The sequence below is a fragment of the Macrobrachium rosenbergii genome, chromosome 12 (assembly GCF_040412425.1).
Source record: "Macrobrachium rosenbergii isolate ZJJX-2024 chromosome 12, ASM4041242v1, whole genome shotgun sequence".
Taxonomy (NCBI): Eukaryota; Metazoa; Arthropoda; class Malacostraca; order Decapoda; family Palaemonidae; genus Macrobrachium; species Macrobrachium rosenbergii.
In genome coordinates this window covers 100,617,899-100,643,533 of record NC_089752.1, presented here as the reverse complement: position 1 = coordinate 100,643,533, position 25,635 = coordinate 100,617,899, and the positions used below count along the sequence as shown (strand labels likewise).

Sequence of the window (25,635 nt, the reverse complement as noted above, 5' to 3'; positions counted from 1 at the left end):
CTGTTAACAAGTACTGTACAGTACTTCCTTTTTTATCAAGTTCTGTTTATGTTCACATCAGCTTATGAATTTAATTTTAAGTGTTTCCTAGTGAAAACCTGCAAGGTTTGCAAGACATATTTTTGGGTTACCATTACATCAGCTTTAGTTAGATAGCTGAAAAAATCTACTTAAGTCTTAATGCATTTTTCATTTTGGCTGTAGCATTAGTTATTAGTATTTACTGTATCAGAATATGATTGCAGCAGTTATTTTTCAAAACCAAAGAATGGCTGCACCCTTTAAGACAATAGTTTATCTATCACCTTGTAAGATTTCAGCCTATACATTTTCTTGTTACCTTAGTAGATTTTCTTACTTAGGTGGTCAAAGGTAAAACCAACTAAGAAAGAGCCAGTTCTTTCAGGCATTGAGAGATTCTCATGAAATAGAACATAACTCAGTTTGTGTCACTCATTTCCTCAGTTTGAAGTTTGGGTTTTGAAAGAAACCACATGTCCCTGGTCACTGAAGAGGGATAATGGACCTTGATGTAAGAAAGTTTTAAGCTACAGAACATAATTTTCTTTAAATTCATATATAAATTTATATTAAGTACAAACCATTGCCATGCCATACCCCAATATTGTGTCTACTTAATCACCACCACCATCTATAAATAATATTATTACTGAGTCAGTCATCTACCTAGCTTATTTATAGAGGGAGGAATTGCTCATATTTTAGGTTAAGAATTAGTCAGTGTTAGCTTTGATATGATGTGTTCCAGAAGTTGACAGATTAACCAGAGTTTGGGGAATTATCTGAGTTGGTATTGCAGTAAGATGAGTAATATGCAAGTGCTTAATGAACAGAATATGTGAGATAAAGATAAAATGTCACAGGTTAGGAAAAGTTACCTGAATACTGTCTGGAGATTCAAGTACTTCAGGTGATACCCTTGAAGTAGGAAGAGGCCAGGTGGGTTCATGCTTGTTGAGTATGCAAACAGTGGAAGAGAAGCAGAGAGGGAAGGAACTTTCAGTGATAGTGGTCACATGACCTATTTATACAAGTGCTTGTTGTGTACAGAGAGGTATTTTGAATCTCCAGTTGAAAAACTTTAAGTAAAATTAGATATTGTGTTAGTGTGTGCTTGAAGGTAGGGGTTTCTAGGGAAGGCTGGGCCAAAGCGAGAATACCTTAAAAAGAGGTGTATTTTAGGAACAAGTAAATAACACTCTTCTTAAGGTTGCCTTGTAGTAGTGGGTGTTACTTTAATATTTTATTTCATCCAAAACACAAGTCTGGCAATGGTATCTTCATCAGCAGGTGCAGAACCAACTTTTATTTTTACATTTTTAAAGCAATGTCATTTATGGAATGATGAAGCCATCCTTCACGTGCTGTAAATGGTTTAGCATTACTCATCCAGAGGATTGTTTAGCATTCTCTGTGTGGGTCCATTAGTTTCTGATGCAACAAGTTGCTCTCCACCAGGGTATTAGTTTTCACCCCCAATTGTAGGGCCTTTTCTATCTTGAATTAATTTCTCTCTTTCACTATGGTAATGACTGGCAGTTAAAGGGGCAAAGGAAAAGCAGTACAAATTTTAATTTCTCTTTTAACTATTTTCCAAATCAGTTATATATTCTTGTAAGTTCCGGCCACTTCAGGAATATTTTTTATTTTTGTGCATAAAATCAAGTCTTTAGTCTTGAGGGAGAAACTTTGTCAACTGAGGTGTGACAGAATTATTATTATCAGTACTTTTACTCTTGGTCCATATAAACCCAACTTTCAACAAAGAAACACTTGAAAGTTTATAATGTAAGCACCCCTTAGGGGGCTAATGCCATCAGTGCGCCTCACTTGGTGTACTGTAAGCATTACTCAATGTTACCCCTTTAGTCCCTAGCTGCTGCCTGTCATTCGGTTTGCTGTACCTCCATGCATTTTCTCTTTTTTCCATCTTTCTTTCTACCTTCTCCTAACAGTTGTTTCATAGTGCACCTACTAGGTTTTCCTCTTATACGTTAAAAACCTTCTTACTCTCACTTTCACTTTTTTATGCTGAATGACTTCAGTTTCCAGTGCTGGCTTTTGGCCTAAATTTTATATTCCATTCCATAATGTAAGCGGTCATGGATGTAGCCATTCACACCATGGATGCTTAAACATGAATGTGGCATCACATGGGATGAGAGTTTGTAATGGTGAGCATAAGTTGGACAACTCAGTCTGCACATTGTAAATGTATCCCAAGATTTCTTGAGACGTGGTTTTTATAGGCAGACGAACTCCATGAGAGTTAAACATATTTAATTTGATACTCTGGTTAAAATACTTAATAATAAATTACATGTACTAGGTGTGAAGGTCAGTACTTCTGATAAATTAGAAGAAAAATATCCAAATGTAGAGGAAGTCTTCAGTTGTACCCTTACAACCTAGAGATTTGCAATATAGTACAGTATCTAAAAAATATAGCACCTAAAAAATATAGTACAGTACCAAAAAATAAGGTACTGTAACATACACTTGTCAGTGAGTATATCTTTAGAAAAAAAAATGTATCCATAAACATTGTGGGTTGACGTACCTTCTAGTCCATAGGCCTTGAATGTTCTCACAGCTCACAAATTGTTGAAGCTAGAAACCTGACATGTTTATGAATTTCAGATTTTCTAGCAAGCCATACCACTGGCAGGAAATTAGTTTTAATGGCCCTCCTCTTTCAGCAAATTAGGTGGGCAGTCTTCATTTCAGGACAATAGCAAAGGAGCCAATGTGTATAGAAAGCAAGACTTAAAATCCCATAGAATTAAGCATTTATTTTGAACATAAATCTGGTGTTGCTGCACTTGTTAATTATGAAATTTATGCCATATAACTGTCTGATAATGAGAAAGTCATTGTATTCAGGACTTTATGTGAATAGGCTTTTTCTCTATGATGTGATGCTTTAGTGTAAATTAGAGTATGCATATTTTTCCACTTTGCATGATAGCTCTTTCATTTTGTACAAAAACAAGCTACAAATTTTATAAACTTTTGCTCAGTCTCTATAAATGCCCCAAGTTTTATGGGGAAGCTTCTGATTTTTTGTTCTTAACAATCGAGGTTTATCCCAATTTATTTATATTTAAGTGTGAGGTGATAAAAAATATTTGGAAACACCTCGGAGAGAGGAGAGACATTCTGCTCTATGTACAATGAAAATGAATTTCATGTGTATTCCAAATATTGTCAGTGTTGTGAATTCCGTGTTTAGAGTTAGGCATGCATCATCATTTTTCTTATAAATGTATGGTGTACTGTATTATATCTTGAATACTTCAGTGTTGCTCAGAATGTATTATCAGTTCAATAAAATAACAAATAACACTGTTTAGATATGCTAAAATATTTTCCAAAGAAGGTAGTTATACTTGGTTAACTTCCTTCTTTTTAAAAAGAATTGGGGTTACGTGATTTTTAACAGCACCCTTGATTCTGGAAAAAAAAAAATTTTTTTTTTTTTCCTTAAAGTCTGCATTCTGGTAGTGTCTGTCTGTGAAGCTCAAGCTTGTTAGTTTGTTAAGTGAAGTAATTTTTGTTATTTCATATGCCACTACCAAAATCATTTATTTAAGTATTTTAATGTTTATTTCATTAATTGTGCTACAAGTAAATAATTTCACAATATTATTGATTGTTTTATGTCTGTAAATGACTTTCTGTTGTACACTTTTTAATTGTTTTATATGTGACTGTTGAATATTATTCAGTACTATTACTTGGGTTAACAAAATGCAGTGAAGTACAGTGTTTAAGAATTCAGTTGTCATTTATCTGTATCTTATTACACTAGTTTTTTTTTTGCTTGTTTTTCAGGCCCTAGATTCTCCAGGGAGGCTGGATACATCAGACTGGGAGAGTCCTGAAAGAGTAACTAGAGATGAAAGAGAGAGTAGAAGCAGTTCCCTATCAAGTCCCATCCCTTCTCCTCGCACTCATAACCGTTCTGTTTCTCATGACTCGTACTTCAATACTTTGGAAAACCAGACCAATAATTTACCTTCTCAGGTACCTGTTAAGGAGGAAGGTGAGAGTGACATAGATTTTTCACCAAGCCATTCAAGGATGAATTTGGACATTAGTGAACTTGATCTTAACTTCAGCACAAGTGAAAAAGATCTGAAAGGCTTTGAAGTTGACACACTTAAATCAACTTCAGTAGAAGACCCAGATGACATGTCAGGTTCTACATTAGATATGGAGAACTTGAGTATGTGTTCTGATAGTGCAAAGAGTAAAGAAAACACAAGTCCTAGGCCAGAGAAGAAAAGTCTCAAAGAGAAGATCCGACATAGGTTCACTTCACCACCTACCCAGAGAAGAGGTGATCATGGTATAAGTGATTCAAGTGAAGACTCTTGTAATAACAGCCTTAAAAGAGCATCGGCTTCTTTAAAAGATAAGATTGTATATGCCCTTAGCCCAGAAACAACTCGTCGACGTAGTGATGCATCTCCAAAAGCAGCATCTCCTTCCAGCTCCCCTAAATTAAAACATGTTCGAACAACAGATAGTAGCAACAAGGGTGGTCACGGAAAATTGGAAGCTTATAGCTATTTATCTACATCTAAAATGACAGAAATTGATACAAATGTTGAGACAGTTTTAGCAGAAGTTCATGTAGAACCAGGCAGTAGAGAATCTGGAGATACATCATCAAGACAGAGTATGGACAGTGCACTTATTGATCCAGAGCTCTTGGATAAAATAACACATTTGCGAACTTCTCCATCTATCAGTGCCTCTGAAGTGAGCAACACATCAATGGCAGATGCTTCACCATCTGATAATGAATGTATTTCTTTGGGAACCTTGGGCAAAAGCTATAGTGGGTTAGTAGTTGCAACCCAATTTAAAGAAACTAGTTCTGACTCCAGTAGTAGTAACATACCTTCCTCTGCAACAGTTGTTGCTCCAGGTACACCACCAGTCACAATAATTGCTGAAGGGTCAGAAATACAAGGAGAAACACAAGTAACCCCAATGGATGAAGATCTGACACCACTGCAAGAGGTACCAAAAGCTAGACCCAATTCTCTGTTAGGTCTTCCTACAGCTGAGCTTCTTACACTAGGTTCAGCTCTCACTTCACCTGAGACTCCTCAAGGTGATTCAACATTCTTAGAGATTCAGTATCACCCATTAAGTGATACTACTGAACCTTCTACCCCTAGTGAATCTCAGTTTGTTCAAGATCTTGTAGCTGGAGGACATTCTGTACCTAACCCACCCATAGTAGATGAACCAAGACAGTCTAGTCCACTGTCAGTAGACTTAAGCAGCAGTGATGACCCAACAGAAGATGGTCCCATGTATGAAAATGTTGATATAAGCAGCTCTGTTCATTCAGGCCAGAACTCCATTAATCAGTATGATGAACCAGAGCCTTTATCACCTACCACAAGTATTCAGTCTTCCCTAGCTAGTTTTCAGACTTCTCAGACAAGTGGCCAAGGATTACTTGAAAGTGAAGTTGCTGGATCTGATCTTGATTATGAAAATTATAATTGTAGTTCAGAGTATGAGAATGTAAAGTATGGTGCTGAGTATGAAAATGTACAGTTCCAACCTGAATATCCAGTCTTGGACTTTGAGTTAACAGATGAAAGTGTCAGAGTTGAGGAAAGACAAATCAGTTCAGTAGACAGAGTAAATGATGAGAAATCAGTGTGTGCAGATATATCACCTAGAAATACTTGTTATGAAAATGTTAATGTTGCTAAAGGAGAAACAATGTTAGTAGATGATGATTATGAGAATGTTGCATCATCTATAAAAGATTCTCCTCCTGTATATGAAAATTTAGATGAAAGTAGTGATGATCAAGAACATATAGTTCCTGAAGTTGATGATGCTTATGAAGAGTATTCTTTTACAGAACAACCTGAGTATGAAAATGTTGAATTCAAGTCGCAGGCATCTGCAGTCTCAGATGGAGCACCAAAAACTGATATATGTGAGGCTGAGATAGAAGGGGAAATGGTTTATCAGCAGGTAAAATTTTTAAGGAAGTCTATTCAGGAAGTAAATGAATTACTTAAAGTAAATGGAGAAAAACAAAAAATTCATAAAACTCAGAATGACAGTGTGAGTGAAAGTGCTTTGACTGGACCTTTAGACACAGCAGTAGATACAGTGAATTTATTAGACATTTCTTCAGAGCTTCCAATTCAGGTGCCTCAAGTGGGTGACATTTGTGCTCCCAAACCATGTGAACCCATGCCTTGTTCCCAAAACCTTGTATCACAGTCTGTGGAGATAGCTATAGATAATGACCTAAGTACTCAGCCAAATGAGGATAGCGAGTGTCTTGACTCTCCTGTTACTCCCTCATCAACTAGTCTGGCAACAGAAGTGTTAGTCTTGCCAGCTTTTGCTTCTCCAACAGAATCTACTACAGATGATGTAACATCCCCAGTAAGTAGCGATGATGGGAGCTCGCCAAAACCTGTTCAAGACTCGCATGGTCAGTGTCTGTCTCCAGCAACTGTGCCACCCATTTTACCTAGTCTTTCCCCCCCAACACCTGAGAATGTACCAGTACCTCCTGCAGCTACATCTACTCCTAACAGAACACTGACAAGCATTATAACCCCTGCACCTTGGCCTCGAACTGCAAGTCGTCATACCTCTATCACGGCACCAGTACCAAGACCACGACAGCTTCCAAAACTTAATTTGTCTTCTCCATTGGTTTCTCCAGTTTCTTCTCCTTCATCTGTTTCTATATCTCCAGATTCGCCAGCAACTCCTGGTACTCCAAGTGGTGCCTCAGGCCATGATACACCTACAGAAGAAAATCCTAATTTCCAGGTACTTCAACCTAGTCATTCACCAGTAGCTGTTCAAAATCAGAAGGTTGAGCTAGGTGAACCTAAAGTATCCCATGATGTAGATATTAATTATGCCCCTTCATCTGCAAAAGAAAGCATTTTAACAAGCCATTCATTAGGAACTCACATTCCCCCTGACCCTGTGAATCAAGATATAAAAATTTCAGTGGAGAAGAAAACTTCAATTCCTGCTTCATCTAGTTTACAAAGGTTTAAAACCTCTCCGGATTTTAGATTGTCTTCTAAGGTAACTGGTGTACAAGGTATTCCTCAGGAGAACACAAGTAAAGAGGCAGAAGATGTGAGTGCAATGTCTGTAGTCACTTTATGTAGTAATCCTGCTGATCCAGATGATCAGTTGAAAAGGGAAAGAATAGAAAAGTACAAGGAAGAGCGGAGATCTTTCCTCAGAGAAAAGTACAAATCAGATAGTTTTCGTGGTGAAAAAGATGAAATGCTAATGAGACTTAAGCAGAAGGCAACTAGTCCTTCAAGACCAGAGGATGAAGATGAAACATCTCACCAAAGTTCAAATACTAGGTCTGTAAGCCCTAGGAGGAAAGGCAGCATCAGCCCAACTAAAAGTTTTGATGCTCATGAAGGGAGAACAAGTCCAAGCAAGCACCTGAATACAGAAAAACACAGTTTTGACCATACAATTACCACAGACAAAAAAGATGATGATGATGATCAAGGTAATGTTTTCAAACGAACATCACCTGCTAGAAGGAGCATGAGTGATATGGGTCGTTCTGGCGAAATAAAAAGTCCTGCAAGGCCACGCCTGTCTTCAGGATCCCCTTCAACTGCCTTTCAGAGAAGTAGTAGTTGTAGTAGTAATAACAATACCAGTAAATCAACTGGAGTAACAAGTCCTCGTTCTAGTCTTCGAAAAACTTCAGAAAAGGATACATTGCTGAAACGTTCAGTCAGTAGTGAAACAAAGCCCAATTTATGCAGAAAAATTTCATCCCCTACCAGTCCTGTAAAATCTCCCTCAGAGTCATCTCCTTTCCAAAGGTCAGCCAGCATTGGGAGCAGACGCAAAGTTACTAATGATGATGTTGACGAAGACATAAATGTTAAGGAACGTGTAGCAATATGGAGTGCTGGCAAATCTCAAGACAATATTCAGAGTAAAGATGTTAATAAGACTGATAAGACAAGTAAACATGAAAAACTAGGCAATAAGAAGCAAGAGCAAAAACCAGGAAAGGAACACTTAACAAGGAAAAATTCAGTTCCATTATCACCTACAAGAAAATCTGCAGTTACAAAAGTAACTTCCTCCTCTCCTAATGTTCCCAAAGCTACACCACCTTCCCCTGGACTTCCAAAGGCTACTCTATTTCCATCTGCTCTTCCAAAGGCATCATCAGTATCTGTTTCCAAAAGCACTATAAAATCTTCAACCACTGGTGAAGGCAACACTGATGTGAATGCAGCTGGAGGAAACTTAGCAGTTAGAGGGAATTCTGGACAGCAGAGAAGAATTCGAGATATGGCAGCTATATTTGAACGCGATTCACCTACTAGTGCCAAGCCAGCTCTCTTGAGACAAAGTTCAAGGGAGGAGAAGAAGGAAAGGTAAGAAACTTGAAGAGATCATGTTCTTATAGATTTTAAACTGCATGATGGTTTTCAGTACTATAGACTTCAAGCAAAGCATGACCTGGTAATTCCTAGCTGGGTTTGGCAAGGGGAAAAAAGGTATGCTAAGTTGGGTGATTTGAATGCAAATATGTTTTATATAAGTGATATAGTTTGTGTGGAACTGCAGTACCTGAAATAAATGAACTTGACATCTATTATAATTTTTGCATGTAGACATGGAGAAAAGCAGCAGATTAATATACAAATAAAAATAGGTTTTCTCAAAAAGAAATGAAAGCAGATAAATATATAAAGTGCAGTTGCTGGACAGAGAAGGAGCATAGAGGTGTACTTGAGGATGAATAATGTAAAAAATAGTGAGAAAAAAGTACTCTGTAATAGTTACTGTAAATGAAAAATGCCATTGGACCAAATACTGTTGGATGAGAAAGCAGTTGTGTGTTAATTTGGTGAACTGAGATGGAAAGACTAGATATATGGTTGATCAGAATGATGCCAGAATAGGAGGGATTGATCTGAACTCAAGAATGATGGTCAGTTACTTTTTACGATGCAAGGAAGGCCGCTAAAAGGTTGATGAGATTACAAGTGAAATGCTGCACTATGGTGGTAGTAGTGTAACCAGGTGGCTCACATCACGTGTACAGTATGTATTGTGGAGGGAGAGATTCCATAGGGCATGGGTTGAAGGATAAGGGGAATAATGGTAGAGGTGATTAAAGTAATTAAAATCTCTATAAGGGCATAAACTTGCTGTGCCTTAGACAGTGCACAGTGAAGTTTTGATCTTGAGTAGATAAATAGACGATGACAGATAAGGGAACAAACAATGATATTTTAGGCATGGAGGAAGGTGTATGGATAAAATATATGTGAAACTTATCATTTAAGAAGTATGAAAGCTTAGGGAAAAGTTTGTATTGTATGTGGCATACATGGAGCTGAAGAAAACTGTTGGAATTGATCAGATGCATTTTAAAATAGAATACGTATTTAGGTATGTTGCTGATACTTTTAGAAGTTTTTATGATGACAGCAATGCATGTGTCAAAATATGTAGATGAGAGAGTTAACTGTTTGATGTAAGTTGATCTAAGATAAAGTCAGTAATGCTACCACAGTCGTTCATTTTTATGGAAGAAGGGATAGGAGCGGTGAGGGAAAGGACATGTGTAAGTGTAAGGAATAAGAAAAGTTGGGGATAGGAACATGAATTGTAACTTGTGTAAATAAAATTTTGTGAATGTATCGATACCTAGAAAAAACTTGCAATAGAATTGATAAATGATGCAGAGTAGAAAATAATTTGAGATTTTTGAAGTTAAGATGGAAGTAAAACTAGTATTTTGATGGGAGATTGTCTTAAGTGTGAGTATTAAATGTCCCATGAATAGAGAGATGAGAGAAATCAGAGAAAGAACAGGTGGTGCAGGTTCAAGTTTTGCAGAGTAAGGAAAGGATTTCTGTTGGAAATGTGGAGTGGCTGAGGTCTGCAGATGATACTGATGAAGTGCTGTTAGTGAAAAGATGAAGAAACTCGAGTGTAAGTTCAAAAATGTTTTAAAAGAAAGTTGAAAGTGAATGTTAGAGCACAGTTTTTAGGGTAAATGTAAGCCTAGAAGCTGGAGCAACAAATGCAAGTATGAATGTTATGAGGAGAGCTTTCATTAAGCAAGAAAGATAGCAAGGTCTTTTACAAAAGGTGTGAGAGAGCAGTGTGTATACAGCAGCAAAAGATGGAGCATATATAGTGAAGAGAGTTTTAAACCAGTTCCTGTTTATGCAAGTGAAGTGTGGATGTGGAGTGTAATCTTCCCATCATTAACATTTCTGGATCGGGTCCCGTGTCAGCCGATGAAAAAGTCCATTCAGCACTTATTTCTAGGTAATTCCGTTTGCTAGATACCAGAGAAAGCTAAATGAAATGCTGGAGTTACTACCCCAGAGCGAGCTCCATCAGATGGAGTCGTGTATGGAAAAAGGGTGAACTACAAAACACGGAACCTTATCCTATAGAGATCCCAAGGTCAAAAGTCCCACAGGGAGGTGCCGTTACAAACCCATGTACCACCCGTGGACAGCACACAAAACACTGCTAGCCGCATTCCATTTCAGCAAGCACCATCGTTCACACGTTTTTTTCGTTGTGCTTTTAATCTTGTGCCTTTTTGCATCATTATGACTTCCTCACAAGGTCTTTCGTCACCTAAGTTGAGTACCAATATTTCGTGTTTTAGTTGAGGCGATTGAGGCTCTTATTTCCCTTTAGTTTAATAATTAAAGGGATTTATAACGCCCGCCTCGGTCTCCTCTCACGGCCTCACGTGACCTCCATGCGTGGTTCGTGATCTTGGGTCGCCCTGTTTTTCAATCTTTTCACGGTTCCTCTTCGTGTTTAGGAGCATTTTCCTTTTCATGAGGTCTAATTAGTGATTTTGATTGACTACGTTTGTTTCCCTTTGCTTCGAGTTGAGGGCTGGTGTTTAGCGCGGCTTCCCTCGAGCCTATTCGCATTTTATCAATTCATTTACATGCCTTATTTTTGCCCCTTCCTTCTCGTAGCTTCTGGGAATTTTATTTACGTTTGTACTTTTAAGTTTTTTTTTTTTTTTTTGTTTTCCCTTTAACCCAGTGTTCGGATGCATTTGATATTTGATGATTATCATGGATGTTTCTTTTTTTTTGAGGCGCATTTCCCTTCACGCCCACATCGTGTTGGGTATGGTCCTCCTCTTGTTTTGTATTGATATTTTTACTTTATGGGTTGGTGTTAGCTTTGGTTTTCCTTTTTTGGGGCGTTAGGCTATTGCCCCCCTTTTTCCATAAAAAAGGGGGATGGTCGTTCATTCTTTCCGTTCACATGCCCTTCTAGGGTTTTGTGTTCGCTTTTTCCATGCGGCGCTTTCCTTAAGTTTTACCAGGGTCTTCTCCTTATGTTCCCTTCCCTGTTTCGGCTTTCTGCGTAGGCTGATAAGCCCTCGTTAAGCTGGAATAGCGAGGGACCTCATGTTGCTTCCCTCTCCCTGTTTCGGCTTTGCCACAGAGGCTAATGAGCCTCTTGGTTAAGCTGGGATAGCGAGGGGCTTCATGTAGCCTACCCTAGTTTGGTATTTACTTAAGGTTAGTTCTAGTTTTTGGATATGTCGACCCATCCTTTTCCTAGCCTATAGCCTGTGCCCCCTTCCTCTGCATTGTTTGGCCTCTCTTTGGTACGGTCCGTGACTTTACCTTTGTACTTCCCCCTCCGGGAAGAGCTTCCCCCTCTCCTGTCCACCATCTTTGGCCATCTTTATCTCCCTGTCCCCATCCCCCCCCCTTGGAAGAGGTTGTCCCTGTTCCTCTCCTGCTTCTCTCGCGTTTGCTGGGTAACGACTCAGTCAGCGTGTGGGCGGGAGGACACGGAACGCCCGGATTGTGCATTCCCACTCTCTGGTCGTTCCTTTCGGTTCTTCCTTCGGGTTCCCATTCCTCCCCTTCATATCGTCTTCTCCGTGTCGTTTAATTTGGCGACACTCCGGTTCAGTCCCTTCTTCGTTGCCAGTTAGAGCTTTCCGCCTGACTGTCTTCGTGTCGGGCTCTTGGCGTTCCCTGACCTTAGCTAACTACTGTCTTCTTTCGGAGCGCATTCCTTGCTTCCCGCTCCGGCGTTCTAGCGTTTATCGGTCTTCCGTTATCGCTAGTTTCATATTATTTTTAGTTGCCGGAATGCGCTTTCTCCGGACAGTTTAACCTTCCCATTTCATTTCACTTTGTATCCGTCACTTACTTTAAGGCATGTTACTCCGCTAGTTCCGTAAATTTATTTTGCTTTATTATTATTTTTGCTTGTATGAGTTTTTACCAGGTTACCTCCCGGATCATTCCGGCTGGTTTCACGACTTGGTTTAATACTGTGTTGCTCCGCACACTACTCCGCACCTTACACAGTGTACTCATAATCTCATACTCTTACAGGTGGTACGCTGCCAAGAAGAAGGGTGCTCCGCAGCCCTCCATCAGGCCAGCGGCCACGGTTTGCCGGTCTCACTCCGGATGCGGTCCACGTAGGGGATCTTATTGTTTGGCACCCTGACGGATGTGATGTTTGCTACGCTCTTTACGAGCAGGCTATCGATGATTCGGTAGGTGATCATGCATCTTTCCTTCTTAGCCAACTATAATATTTACATTTTTATCGATTCCCTCCGCCTTGGTAAGACCACAATAATGTTTTTCTTCCGCAGGCTGACCGCAAGTCTCGTGATTCTTGATTCAGGCCCTTAAAGTCTGGGTTAGCGGTTTTGGGCGCAACGTAGGAGCTGGCAATCCTACATACTCTCGGGACATTTGTAATGTCCTCTTTCCCCGGCGCTTGGATCACAGCTTCTGTCACCGACGCAGGTTGCTGCTCCGTTGATTGCCGGGATTCGAGTTGACCCAGCCCTCTCCAGACGGTTCGGCTTTGAGCGGCGGCACTGAAGCCGCGGCGGCGGTCGCTCTCGCCTTGAGTCTCCGAGCATTATCCCAGAGCATCAGGCAGGGGGGTAAGTGAGGCAGGTTCTTCACTGTTTAACTCTCCTTCTTCCTCTGTTGCTTCTTTTAAAGGCTTTCTAAATCTTCATACCTTTCGGGCACGTCTGGGTCTATTGCCCCGAAGGTGAAGTCCGTTAAAAAGAAAACCTTACCTACTCCGGCAGGCCGACATGGGGTCCCTCCGGCGGCGGCATCGACGGCGGGCGAGCCCCGTCCCGTCGACGAGTACAGCCTCCCCTTCCGGGTCCCAGGCGGAGCCTCAATCACGTCAGGTAGTTTCCCCTCCTCCTTCTTTGGATACACTTCATTTCTTTGAACAGTTCCTGGAAAGAATCGACGCGAGATTTGAGAAGATCGACGCGAGAGTAGACAGTAAGCTGTCTGGTCTTGCTTCTTCTTTTTCAGTCTCTTTCAAGAAGGTGGAATCTCAACAACGTTTCTAGGCATTCTGTTCCTGACCCTTCCACTCTCCCTCCCTTTGATCTAGGGAATCTTGGCGTCTCACCCTTTATGCTCCCAGTGAAGGTACTCTTACCATAGAGGGTTTAGGCACGAGGAGAGTGGAAGAGTTAGAGTTCTATCCTCCGGACCTGACATCTCCTACACTGGTTTTGCCAGGCTGAAGGGAGAGGTTTGGAACAGGTCTGATAAAGTCCCTAAGGAGACGGTCATCTATCCTAGGGACCAAGCCCAGTCGTCTTTGATGAGGACCCTACGGAGTGGCAAGCGGAGAACACTAAGCTCACACCAGCTAAGGGAGTGTTCACTATGTTCACTCTCAGTGATGTTCTCCTTCTCCCTTGCACTTTGAAAGTGGCCTCCTGACTAGCCAGGCTTGCTTCGAAGGTAAACCCCTTCCTCATCTCCGTGAGACGGACCCTACATCGCTCGTCTTTCCCGGAGGCACCGACTTCTGGAAGGGAGCCCCTAATACGTTTACGGTGACTCGACTTGACCCAGACTGCGCCTCTGATCTGTTCAGTGAGCAGCTCCCTAAGATCCCGGAGTCGCTCTTGAAAACAGAGGCTGATACTAAGGAAAGGCTCGCCAGGTCTTTGAACTCTTTGGCTTTAGCGGAAGCAACTTCTTTGGTTTACAGAGAAGATCCATTATTCCAGGTCTTGACGAAATCTCTCTTGGCGAGTTTTCAACAAGATCTGTTTGACTTATGACTGCCCGACTGGCCTGCCGGAAGCACATCTTTTCAGCAGCCACAGTTCGGCATGAACCAAATAAGCTTCTTAAGAGTTCGATCTGGGGTGCTAATCTTTTCCCACAAGAAGAAGTTGATGCAGTCTTATCTGAGGCAGCTAGGGTCAATCAAAGCCTCCGTTCCCGTTGGGGCCTGCCCTATAAAAGGAAACAGTCTGATCTTGCCAGCACTCCCACCAAGTCCAGTAAGAAATTTAAACACTTCAAACGTCTTCCAGCTCAGTCCTTGGTCCAGGTTCCTTTACAAAGTCAACCTTCGACCTCTTCCTCCCATCCTCCCCCTCAGTATGTCCTGGTAAACCCGGCACATCAGTCTTTGGCTGCTCCTTCCTATGTCTCCTCCCCAGCTTTCAATCCTGCATATGAAAGTCAGGGGAAATTTCGCCCCAGACAATCACCCAGAAGCAATAAGCCCCGTGGCTTCGCTCGGGGAAGGGGAGCCCCCCGCTCCTCTCCCAGGAACAGGGGAGGTAGAGGCTCCAGAGGGGGGAAGCAAACACAGGACCGATGACATACATCCTGTGGGCGGGAGGCTGTACCATTTTCGAGCTCGGTGGACCTTCTGTCCCTGGGCTCAGAGTATAGTTTCCAAGGGCCTAGGCTGGAGTTGATCGACAATCCCCCCTCCACCAGTCAAGTTTTATCAGGCTACGACCAAGGATCTCGAGGACTTTGTGGAGGATCTCCTACAGAAACAGGCTATAAGGAAAGTGAGGTCTCTGAAGTTCCAAGGCAGGCTCTTCAGTGTTCCCAAAGAAAGGTTCCAACAAACGGAGAGTAATTCTGGACTTGTCCCGTCTGAATTCCTACATTCGCTATGCGACAAGTTTCGGATGCTTACTGTCTCCCAAGTTCGGACCCTACTGCCCCGTGGAGCCGTAACCACCTCTCTAGATCTTTCCGACGCCTATTATCACGTCCCGGTTGCGAGAAGGTTCTCCCCCTTTCTGGGGTTCAGGCTCGAAGGCAGGCATATTCCTTCAAGGTGATGCCTTTCGGCCTCAACATAGCCCCAAGGATTTTTACCATTGTTGACAGACACGGTCGTACAGCAACTCCGATCTCAAGGAATTACGCTGGCTGCGTATCTCGGCGACTGGATCATCTGGGCATCCAGCCGAGGAATGCCGAGAGTTACATCCGTGGTGGTCGACTTTCTAGAATCCTTGGGCTTTCGTGTAAACAGGAGAAGTCCCGCCTGGTTCCCAGCAGTTGTTTTCAATGGCTAGGAATCCAGTGGGATCTGAATTCTCACAAGCTCTCTTCCTCCTCCCAAGAGGAAGGAGATAGCCAGAACAACCAGACAGTTTCTCAAATCCAAAAGGGCCTCTCGGCGGACCCAGGAACGAGTCTTGGGCTCCCTTCAGTTCGCTCGTGACAGACCTGTTGCTGAAAGTGAAACTGAAGGATATCAACAGAGTGTGGCGGAGTCGGGCAAATATCAGGCTCAGGGACAAGGTGTCTCTGATTCCCCACATCTTGAAGAAGCGACTGGCCCTTGGTCAACTGTCAAGAGCCTGTCCAAGTCAGTCCCCTTCATTTCCTCCTCCGCGTTGGTTATCCACACAGACGCCTCCTTGCGGGTGGGAGGATATTCTCAACACCAAGAAGTACAGGGGACTTGGTCCTCATGTTCCGCCAGTTCCATATAAATGTTCTGGAGGCCATGGCGGTCTTCCTTACCTTGAAGAAGCTTCTTCCACCCAAGAAGATTCACATAAGACTGGTTCTGGACAGCGCCACGGTAGTCCACTGCATAAACAGGGAGGTTCAAAATCGAGCAGGATCAACCAGGTAATGATTGCACTTTTCTTCCTTGGCCTGCAGAACAAGTGGCACCTATCTGCCACCCATCTTGCAGGGGTCCGAAACGTCAGCAGATTCCCTCTCCAGGACAACTCCTCAGTCGGAGTGGTCCCTAGACAGGGGCCTGTTCAATTGATCTGCCAACTAGTTCGGGTCTGAGGTAGATTTGTTCGCAACCAAGCTCAACAACAAGCTCCCTCATTACGAGCTCCCAACCTGGACCCTCAAGCTCTTTTCACGGACGCAATGTCATTGGATTGGAACAGGTGGAAGGTGATCTATCTGTTCCCCTCCAGTGAATTTGTTGTTGAAAGTCCTCCACAAACTGAGGACGTTCAAGGGTCAAATAGCTCTAGTGGCTCCCTACTGGCCAAAGAGCAGCTGGTTTTCTTCTACTAGAACTGAAACTTCGCCACATCCGAATCCCCAGTCAAAAACTAACACAAGTAGTACAAACTCAGACTGTGTCAGCTTCCTCAAAAATCCAAAATGCCCTGGCTTTGTGGACTTTATGAAGTTTGCGGCTCAAAGGGATGCTAACGTTGATCCTGTCAATACCATGTTCTTAGAATCAGATAAACGGGCCTCCACTCTTCGTCAGTACGACTCAGCAATTAAGAAACTAGCACTCTTTTAAGAGAATCTGAGGCTACAGTAATGACCATTAATTTAGCGGTCTCCTTTTTAGATCACTGTTTGAGAAGGGTTTAGCCGCTAGTACTGTTACTACAGTCAAGTCGGCTCTACGTAAAAGTGTTCTTGTATGGTTTCAAAATTGACCTCACAGACCCTTACTTTCTTCCATCCCTAAAGCATGTGCACGTCTGAGGCCAGTAATCCGTCCACATACGGTTTCCTGGTTTCTAAATGACGTGTTGAAGTTAGCCTCAGATATCGATAATCAATCTTGCCCCTACCTTTCCTTGTTGAGGAAAACGTTGTTTTTAGTTAGCCTGGCTTCGGGTGCTAGAATTTCGGAGCTGTCTGCACTCTCTAGGGAACCCAACCACGTCGACTTCTTCCATCAGGGGAGGTTTTGCTGATTCTCACCCTACCTTCCTGGCCAAAAATGAAGATCCGCAGCATAGGTGGTCGCCTTGGAAAATTCTTCCTCTGCCTCTAGACCTGTCCCTGTGTCCAGTTCATACTTTGAGGGCTTATTTAGACAGGTCCTCTCACATCTCTTCTGGGCCTCTCTTTATCAGGGAAGGAGGGGGTAATCTTTCTATGTCTGCTATTAGACAACAGATCCTTTACTTTATCAAGCAGGCTAACCCTGACTCAGTCCCAAAAGTTCATGATATTAGAGTTGTGGCCACCTCCATTAATTACTTTCATTACATGAATTTCACGGATCTTACCAGGTACACCGGTTGGAAGTCACCCTTGGTTTTCAACGTCACTATTTGAAATCCTTAGAAGCTCTTAAATTCTCAGCAGTCGCGGCAGGGAACGTTGTCCCTCCCTCTGGTTCCCTTTCTGATTCCTAGTCATTTCCTCCTCCACTGCCTCAGTTATCCCCTTACGGTCATTTCAGTCAGGCTTGCCTTGACTTCTCACCTGGCTGTGTTATCCATGTATTTGTCTAAATGACACATTTAAGTTATATAAGGTTTTCAATATTGTATAGTTATTTGTTTATGTATTTTTAAGCTAACATCAGTTTCTTTTGTACATTATTGTTATTGTTACTAGTGATTAAAAGTTTCTTTTTGACCTTCGGTCTTCTGTTCCCCTTAGAATTTTTATCTTTTTAGTTTAAGAATTATGTTTATTTCTCTGTTAATTTTCATCGGCTGACACGGGACCCGATCCAGAAAAGGGATTTTGTGAAGGAAAATCTATTTCTGGAGAGGGGACCGTCACCCGATGACCCACCTCCATCATGTGTCATGTCCCTCCCATAGTAAACATCATTCTAGTGGGGTGTTGCTTTCATGGAATGCGCTAGCAGTGTTTTGTGTGCTGTCCACGGGTGGTACATGGGTTTGTAACGGCACCTCCCTGTGGGACTTTTGACCTTGGGATCTCTATAGGATAAGGTTCCGTGTTTTGTAGTTCACTCTTTTTTCCATACACGACTCCATCTGATGGAGCTCGCTCTGGGGTAGTAACTCCAGCATTTCATTTAGCTTTCTGGTATCTAGCAACGGAATTACCTAGAAATAAGTGCTGAATGGACTTTTTCATCGGGTGACATGGTCCCCTCTCCAGAAATAGATTTTCCTTCGTCAAAATCCCTTTTTTACATTGAATTTTCCATTTATAGGATCAGGTGTGAACAGAGTACCAGCTGTCTTATGCAAGTGCACTTTTGTTTTGTACTTACTTCTTGAATTCATGTCTTGTTTAGGTCTTCAGTCATGCCTTTTTTCCTTTATATTTTGGGACTCTACTGGTTTTTTTCTTAAATGCAACTCCTCCCTTCCTGTCATATGCCAAAATCATCTCAGTCTTTGAAATGGTAGTCTGTTTTCCAGCCTCTGGACATCACATCTTTCTGCAGCTTCCTCCCTTGTTCTGTGATCATCTCAGTGCACTGCAACCATGCATCTTACCACTTTATTTTGACACATCTCCAAAATTTCTTCCTTTTTCTAAGTATCTTTCTTCCTTTTTCTAAGTATCTATGTCTGTTACATGTGATGGGATTACCTATATGAAGTTGAATGCAAATGGAAAAAAGTGGACACTGTGCTGATAAAATTTTGTGGATAATATGTAGTGTAAGAAAGATTTATAAAGGACTGGAAATGCAGATACAAGGAAATGGTAGAAAGGGAAGCATAGGTGAAAAGATTTAATTAGTGTTGTTAAATAGTGAAAACAGAGCACGGATAGGTTAGTGGAAGTGAAACCTGTCAAGATAGACTTAGTCATGGTGGTGTAGCAAGTGAGATAAAACAGACTTTGAATAATAAGAAATATCAGTATTTTTAATATGATCATGGTGAAATAAATTTGTTTAAAAAGGAAGAAATGTTTCTGCTGAAATGGCATGAGAACGTGAACTGGAAGAGGTGAGGCACCATTGTTTATTGAACAAGTTGTTGACTTACTAAGAAGGAATAATGTCAACCTAATCAAAAACTGTTCCCATGGCCCATGCCCCACTTATCTGTACAGACAAACCTACTTCCATTGTTGACATTGTTTTTGAAAACAAGAATGATTTAGGGTTGAACATTAAGGGGTTAACAATCTTTTGAGAGTTAGTAATACTGTAATAGACTAACCAGCATGAGTGATGAGTGTCAGGCAGGAGACAGTGAAAGAGAAAAAGGAAAACCTCTTCTTTGTAGCCCAGATCAAATAAACAAAATATGAAAATCAGAATCTGATTATAGCATCACTGTCCCCTGTACATGACTTCTAGGAAGGAGTTGAAGATAAATACTGAGAGGGTGTTGGCACTCCTCCATCAGAACGTAGTGATTTTCACTAACATATCGTTTTCTTTCATCCTCTCTAAGTAACCAAATTGATTAATCATTTCACATATTCTTCACAAACAATTCATCCCCACAGCTTCCACGTTTTCATTTGCACTTTCCCCCACAAATAAAATCAGTATCTGTTAAGTAGAGATAAGAAAAATTTATGATATGAAAGGGGTCTTTGATACCCCATGCAGCAGACAAAGGAATTTTCACACACACACAAAAAAAAGATTTACATTTATAAGAGGTGTTTTTACAAAAGGCATAGGGTTAAGATGGAGTGCATCATATTACAGTACAAATGAGATAGTTGCCAAAAGATGTGGTTTCCAAAGGAAATAATGCATCATTTTGTGTGTGTTACTCATGATGTTCAAAGTTTAAATATACTGTATACATATACAGTTATAGTATACTGGTTTGGATTGAAAAGGCAGTAAAACAAGGTTGTACTGTAATAATATTACATATTACCCTAAAATTTGGAGTGCTCTCTAGAGTTTTGAAATTTCAGTAATGGTGATCCATAATTAAATAAAATAAAATATTTTACTTTGTTTTATTGTTTTTGTACAACGAATTTTTTTTATTTACTTTTGAACTTTGATATTTTCCCCATAAGCTTACCTTTGTTATATTTCCTGTAGTTGTCAGAAAATTTAACTCTCATTTTCAATGAATTTTCACATAGGTATTGAAGTGTATCATTGCTGCTGGCTGTGTACAACCCCTGAACACCAAAGATCAACCTCTTCTTCAGATGCAGTTACTCAAATAACAGCACTGCAGATAGGTCATTATGTAAACAATCTTGAATTTCCAAAGTCACAAGTTTACTCCAATTTCAAGAAGTTACAAGTGACTCTTCTGTGGCATCTGTCACTGCGAGAAGCTGCCCTGCTCTCTACAAGGGAATTGTTGTGGTTACATTCCAAATATTTTCCATGTGCATGTTTCAATATTTTAGATCTGGTATTCTTTGATTCTTTGTCTTGCTCAAAAGCAAGATTGTGCCATTAAAACCTATAATCCATTTTAATCCAGAATTCACTTGAACTGTTTCTCATACTCTTGGATGTCTGTTGACCAGATTTTTCTTTAAAATTTTTTTTATTGCTCAGATATATGTCTGTTATCATGTTCACTCTACCAGTGTTGTAAATAGTCATTTTTCACTAAAGCATCCAGTTTGACATATTCATAACTACTTTATTGTGTTCATTCAGTTTGTTGTTGCTGTGTGTGTGTATTCAGGAAGACCTTTTATATTTTTATAAATTAATTGGATTTTATTATCAGTTAACAAAAACCTTATTGTTTGTATTATATATTAAAATGTTATTGTCTTCAAAGCACAAAAATAGAAGAACATTTGTCAACAGCTGTGTACCTGATGCGCAGTGAGCTTAGATATTATTGTAAATTGTATAATGTATGAAAATCTATAAATAGTCTAACCAAAGCCTTTAAAAATTATCATATTGTTGATATAGGGTAAATGATGATGAATCTGGTGCAAGAGTTTTCATAAGTCCATTTGTATAAAATATCATCAGTAACCCCTTTTGAAGATATTCAGTGTACATACTTGTATGAAATATAAATATAATAAATTGTAAAATTAAAAGTTTTTCTTTTGCATTATTAATGTTTTTAAAATATATTTATTTATTTACACAGGATACAATGGATATCAAATACATTCTTAGTTCAAACAATGAACAAGATAATACACAATTTAACTGAGGTCACATGAGAAACAAACACTCAAGTCTTTCTAACCTTAGCCCACCATAGATGCAATGGGAGGAGGTGATTGCGTTTTTGAAGGCTAGAATCAAATACATCAAAATCACTATTTTGCAAAAAACGAAGATAAGAGGAAATTGTAACTTCTGGTAGAAGTCCTATTCTTGCTGCTGGAGGAACATCTTTCATTAAGGCCTTTACCTGCAACAGTTAAAAAGTAATTTAGTTTCAAAAGGCTTTTTAGGCCATCTACTGGACTTTGCAAAAATCTTGAAGTGTGACATTAAATAAAATAGACCAATATTCTTCTTACACTAACTTGGAATATAAAGTGAGATACATATTAATTTCACCCAGTTATATTAGGTAATATGAGACATGCCTATCACACCACACAAGACTGCTGATAATGAGGCAAATAAATAATAAAACTGAATTTAAGGAAAAGTCAAACAAATAGAAACTGAAAAATGAGACGGGAGAAAGTATCAGCACATAAAAAATAAAAATACAGTAGATTTTACATGAAATTTTTGTTTAACATACAAACCCAAAGTTCTTTACAAGGGATTTAGCTTGCAAACATAAACTGGAGCGGTCATTTAAAACTTTTGTGACAAGGTAGTTTACTATCAACAGGCTGGGGGAAGCCTGGTATTACATGTTAGTCTGCACTCCACTTTGCCTTCCTGCCCAGGTGGTTGAGAGGGGTTTTTATGCAAAGAACTTGAGGTTTGTAGGTTAGGAAAATGCAATTACTTTTAAAATTTGCTATTTGTCCCTATATAAATACAAACACTTTCTTCACATACGAGACTTACCCATTAGTGAAAGGAATCTGGGCACTCTGAGCAAACTGGCAGGTTCTCCCTACCTACAAGGAAGGTCCATACGAGCGGAGGAAGGGACCCCGCACCTCCAGCATGCTGAACATATGAGATGTTACAGCTGCTAGGCTTCTGGGCATCAAATACTGTAATCAGTTTGCATACATTACCTAATAAAGGCAGAAAGAACCAGTATGTGTCAGGGACAATTAAACAGCTAATACAACAAATGAGTTTGTTTTATTGTCTGTCCCTTGCCAAGAGAAAGGGGGGACTTGCATACATTTGAATTCAAAAATAAAAGAAATGGACTGGGGCCCAGTCATGTAGCTCACCTGCATTCCACATCCGTCCAGCAGTTACTGGCCTAGCAACCTGACTTTCAGCCCTACGCTACAGACAGGAGAAGAGAAAGGGGGAAGAACTAGTCACTCGCACACACTCTCACTTAACTGAATACCTTAGACGAGATGCAACCTGTCCCAACTTGTTGACCAACCACCAAAGGATACCCACCCCAAAAAAATTCCAAGGACTTGTGGGCAATGCCCAGTAGGTACAAAAGGTGAATGTTGTCTGACAAGACCATACCCCTGCATCATAAGACCTGTAAAACCAACAGGTTCTTTCTGAATGCCGTAGTCAGGGCGATGCCCAACTTCATGAGCTCTTGCTCGGTCTGTACCCTCAACCTCCTTGCTAGACAAGGCATGCACCCGCTTGATCGTCTCACACAGCCAAAAAGAGACTGCGTTCTTGGACATCTCTTGATCTTGCCAGTACTAACAAAGAGGTGTCAACACTCAGGCCTTAAGATAGTCACGCAGCACCTTAACAGGACACAGCATCTCGTCTGATTCACTACTAATGAAATCCTCTATGGAGGGGGATCGCAGAAGACTTGAACCTGACCTCAGAGACCAATGGACTCAAAATCTTCACTACGAACTCTAGATAAAGTCAAGTGTGAGAGATCCCCATCCCCTTCAGTGCTTAACATCATAAGAGATGCCATGAAACTCACCTACTCTGCCAAAGTTAAGGCCTAAAGGAAAACAGTTTAGGATCAGATCCCTATCTGGTGATTCTCTCAAAGGGTCTTATGGGCGACAAGTCAGACTCATTTCTCAAAACTTGGCCGAAAGCTGACCTGTAACCCTTAATGGAGGAGACTGAGAGGAGCTTCTCTAAGTGAAGAAAGACAAGGAAGTCTGTTACCTGCTGAAGAGTTGTTCTGACTGCAGGGATACCCTGTCAATGACATCAAGCACAAAAGACAGCCCATTTTCCCTGATATACAGCCACTGAAGACCTGCTCAAAGGAGACCTGGATAGTCTCCAGGCATGAAGCGCCAGCCTCTACAGCCTGGTTGTACCTCTCCACATGCAGCTGACACAGAAGGTTATGCCAAGGAAGAATCTCTCTTAGGACTTTGTATAACATAGCCAGCAGGTCTGGACACCACGAAGCACATGGCTATTTGGGAGCCACCAGAGTCAGTCTGAGATTAGAGGTGATCTACAACCTGTTGATGATCTGCTGAATCAAGCAGAATGGCAGAAAGGTGTAAGCTACTAAGTTGTCCCTTGGTGCTGAAAGGCATCCTCCATCACAGCTCATGGGTCTGGCAGTATGGAACAGAACACTGGTAGCTTTCTTTTGTGCCAGATGGCAAAGAGATCTATACTGGAACTCCCCAAAGCTCAAAAAGCCTTTCTCCGATACTGTACTTGGGTGCAGAGACCATTCCATCACTATTGACTCTGGCAACTGAGCTTGTTTGCTACTACATTCCGTGATATCCTGTTGAGCCAAAGAAGGTTTGAAAAATCCATAGTTATTAACTTATTCTACTGAGTCAAAGAAGGTATGAAAAATCTGAAGAGTTTCATACAAATCCTGAGAAACAGCGAGAGGTCACTGTAGGGTCACTAGAGGTAATTGCTGACCTGCTGATCATGTAAGGTTGTATTATCACTGGGATTGAGTAACCATGCAAATTTCAAGTCCATCGGAAGAAGGGAACAGGTCGAAAATTGAGTTACAAGTTTTGAGCCAAACAGACACACAGAAAGACACAGAAGTCAAATTAAATAAAAGCATGTAAAGACCACAAGTCTGCATGAGAAAAAAATTCATAAATATTCTTCCAAAAATGCCATACAGAAACTGTTTCCCAGTAACCTTGAAAAATTTTGCATCATGGATCAAGTAGGCAAAGTTGCCAGCATAAGAGAATTTCTATAAAAAAATTTTTATAAAAATATATAAATTTCACACTATGGTAACATGTCATACCAATGCAGAGCATATCTTCCTGCATGGGACATGGCACTCTCCTGAGTAAGATGTTAAAAACATTTATAATGCAAACTTAGTCATGAAATTTTTTATAGACAGTGGCAACACACTGAGCTGCTCATTTCTCTCTCTCTCTCTCTCTCTCTCTCTCTCTCTCTCTCTCTCTCTCTCTCTCTCTCTCTCTCTCTCTCTCTCTCTCTCTCTCTCTCTCTCTCTCACACCGTGCATAATTATTTTTTTTTATTTTGTGGCCGCTGTTCATCCTCAAAGGATTTACTCTCATGGGTCCATTCAGGATTCATGATAGACAAATTAATATAAACAAAAAAAGTCTCTTTTAGTTGGTCTAGGCACAGTATAAGTGCCATAGACACATGATGGAGTATAGAGCTCAAAGTTAAGTGGGACTCTTTTCTCTTAACTGCAACGGTTACTTAGGTTCAATTCTATATCAGCCTGCGAGAAGAAGTTACTCTGACACGTATACATATGCTGCCATCTTGACTACACGTAATCCGGAGTCTTCTGGACAGACCGGGAGCCATTACTCTGTATTGGTCCATGAAGTAAAGACATCAAGTCAGTGCTCAGTGCTCCTAACACAAATTTCAATTATTATGGAAGTATCAAGTAAAGAAGCAAGTTAAGTGTTTAGTTTTTATGTCCCAGTGAAAGTTTTAGTTTTAAAAAACTTTTTAGCTGGTAGTTATTTTGTGTGTGAAAAGCCGGAATCCAGCTTCTCTCGCCAACGCAAAGTTGGGTGTGTGGATTAGCCAATGTGTAATTATACCGAAGTATTTAGATCACGGCAGGCTAGAAAAAAAGTTTCGCTATTGTCAACCGTAGTGGCTTTTAATTAACCGACCATTCATGTAAGTTATGCTGAGCCATAACAGGCTTTTAACCGCGTTAATTTTCCAAACCTTAAGGTGACACCAATTGTTTGGCTGTAGTGAATGCATTTTTTGGTGAAAATGTTCCCCAATTATCATTGATATAAGGGAACTTTTACCAGACCACATGACGTTTTTCCTTATGGAACTACTTTCAATAAGTATTGATCCACTGAGAGCAGCATAGAAGGAAAAATCATTCACAATGTCCGTTTAACTTTGCAATGATTAACTTTTATGTTTTCATACAATGGCCATTGAAAGTGTACTTAATTTATGTACCTAGCTTATTAAAAATTTTTTCCTTTGGCAAAATCTTTTTGTTGAAGCATTTTCTTATGTAGCCTATAGCCTTAAATGTGAGTTACAGTAATTTAGGCTAGATGAACAGTTAGCTTGAATATACTT

At 40.7% G+C, this 25,635-nt stretch overlaps 2 protein-coding genes across 20 annotated transcripts in view; one reads left to right on the top strand and one right to left on the bottom strand.

Annotated features, from left to right (window-relative positions):
* CdGAPr (GTPase-activating protein CdGAPr) overlaps positions 1 to 21,083 on the top strand; it is an 842,258-nt gene extending 821,175 nt beyond the window's left edge. For 18 of the 19 annotated variants that reach the window (XM_067112526.1, XM_067112522.1, XM_067112521.1 and 15 more), the window contains 2 exons: positions 3,856 to 8,459; positions 20,148 to 21,083. In XM_067112526.1, the coding sequence (XP_066968627.1) occupies positions 3,856 to 8,459; positions 20,148 to 20,154 (4,611 nt within the window). In that variant the 3' untranslated portion in view covers positions 20,155 to 21,083. Of the gene's footprint in view, positions 1 to 3,855; positions 8,464 to 20,147 lie in introns of those variants that run through there. The other variant, XM_067112525.1, reaches the window with a different exon arrangement.
* Position 21,084: 1 nt separating this feature from the next.
* Positions 21,085 to 25,635, bottom strand: part of sicily (NADH dehydrogenase (ubiquinone) complex I, assembly factor 6 homolog sicily) — a 77,711-nt gene continuing 73,160 nt past the window's right edge. The window contains exon 6 of the mRNA XM_067113172.1: positions 21,085 to 21,406. Coding sequence (XP_066969273.1) covers positions 21,224 to 21,406 — 183 coding nt within the window. The 3' untranslated portion in view covers positions 21,085 to 21,223. The remainder of the gene's footprint in view (positions 21,407 to 25,635) is intronic.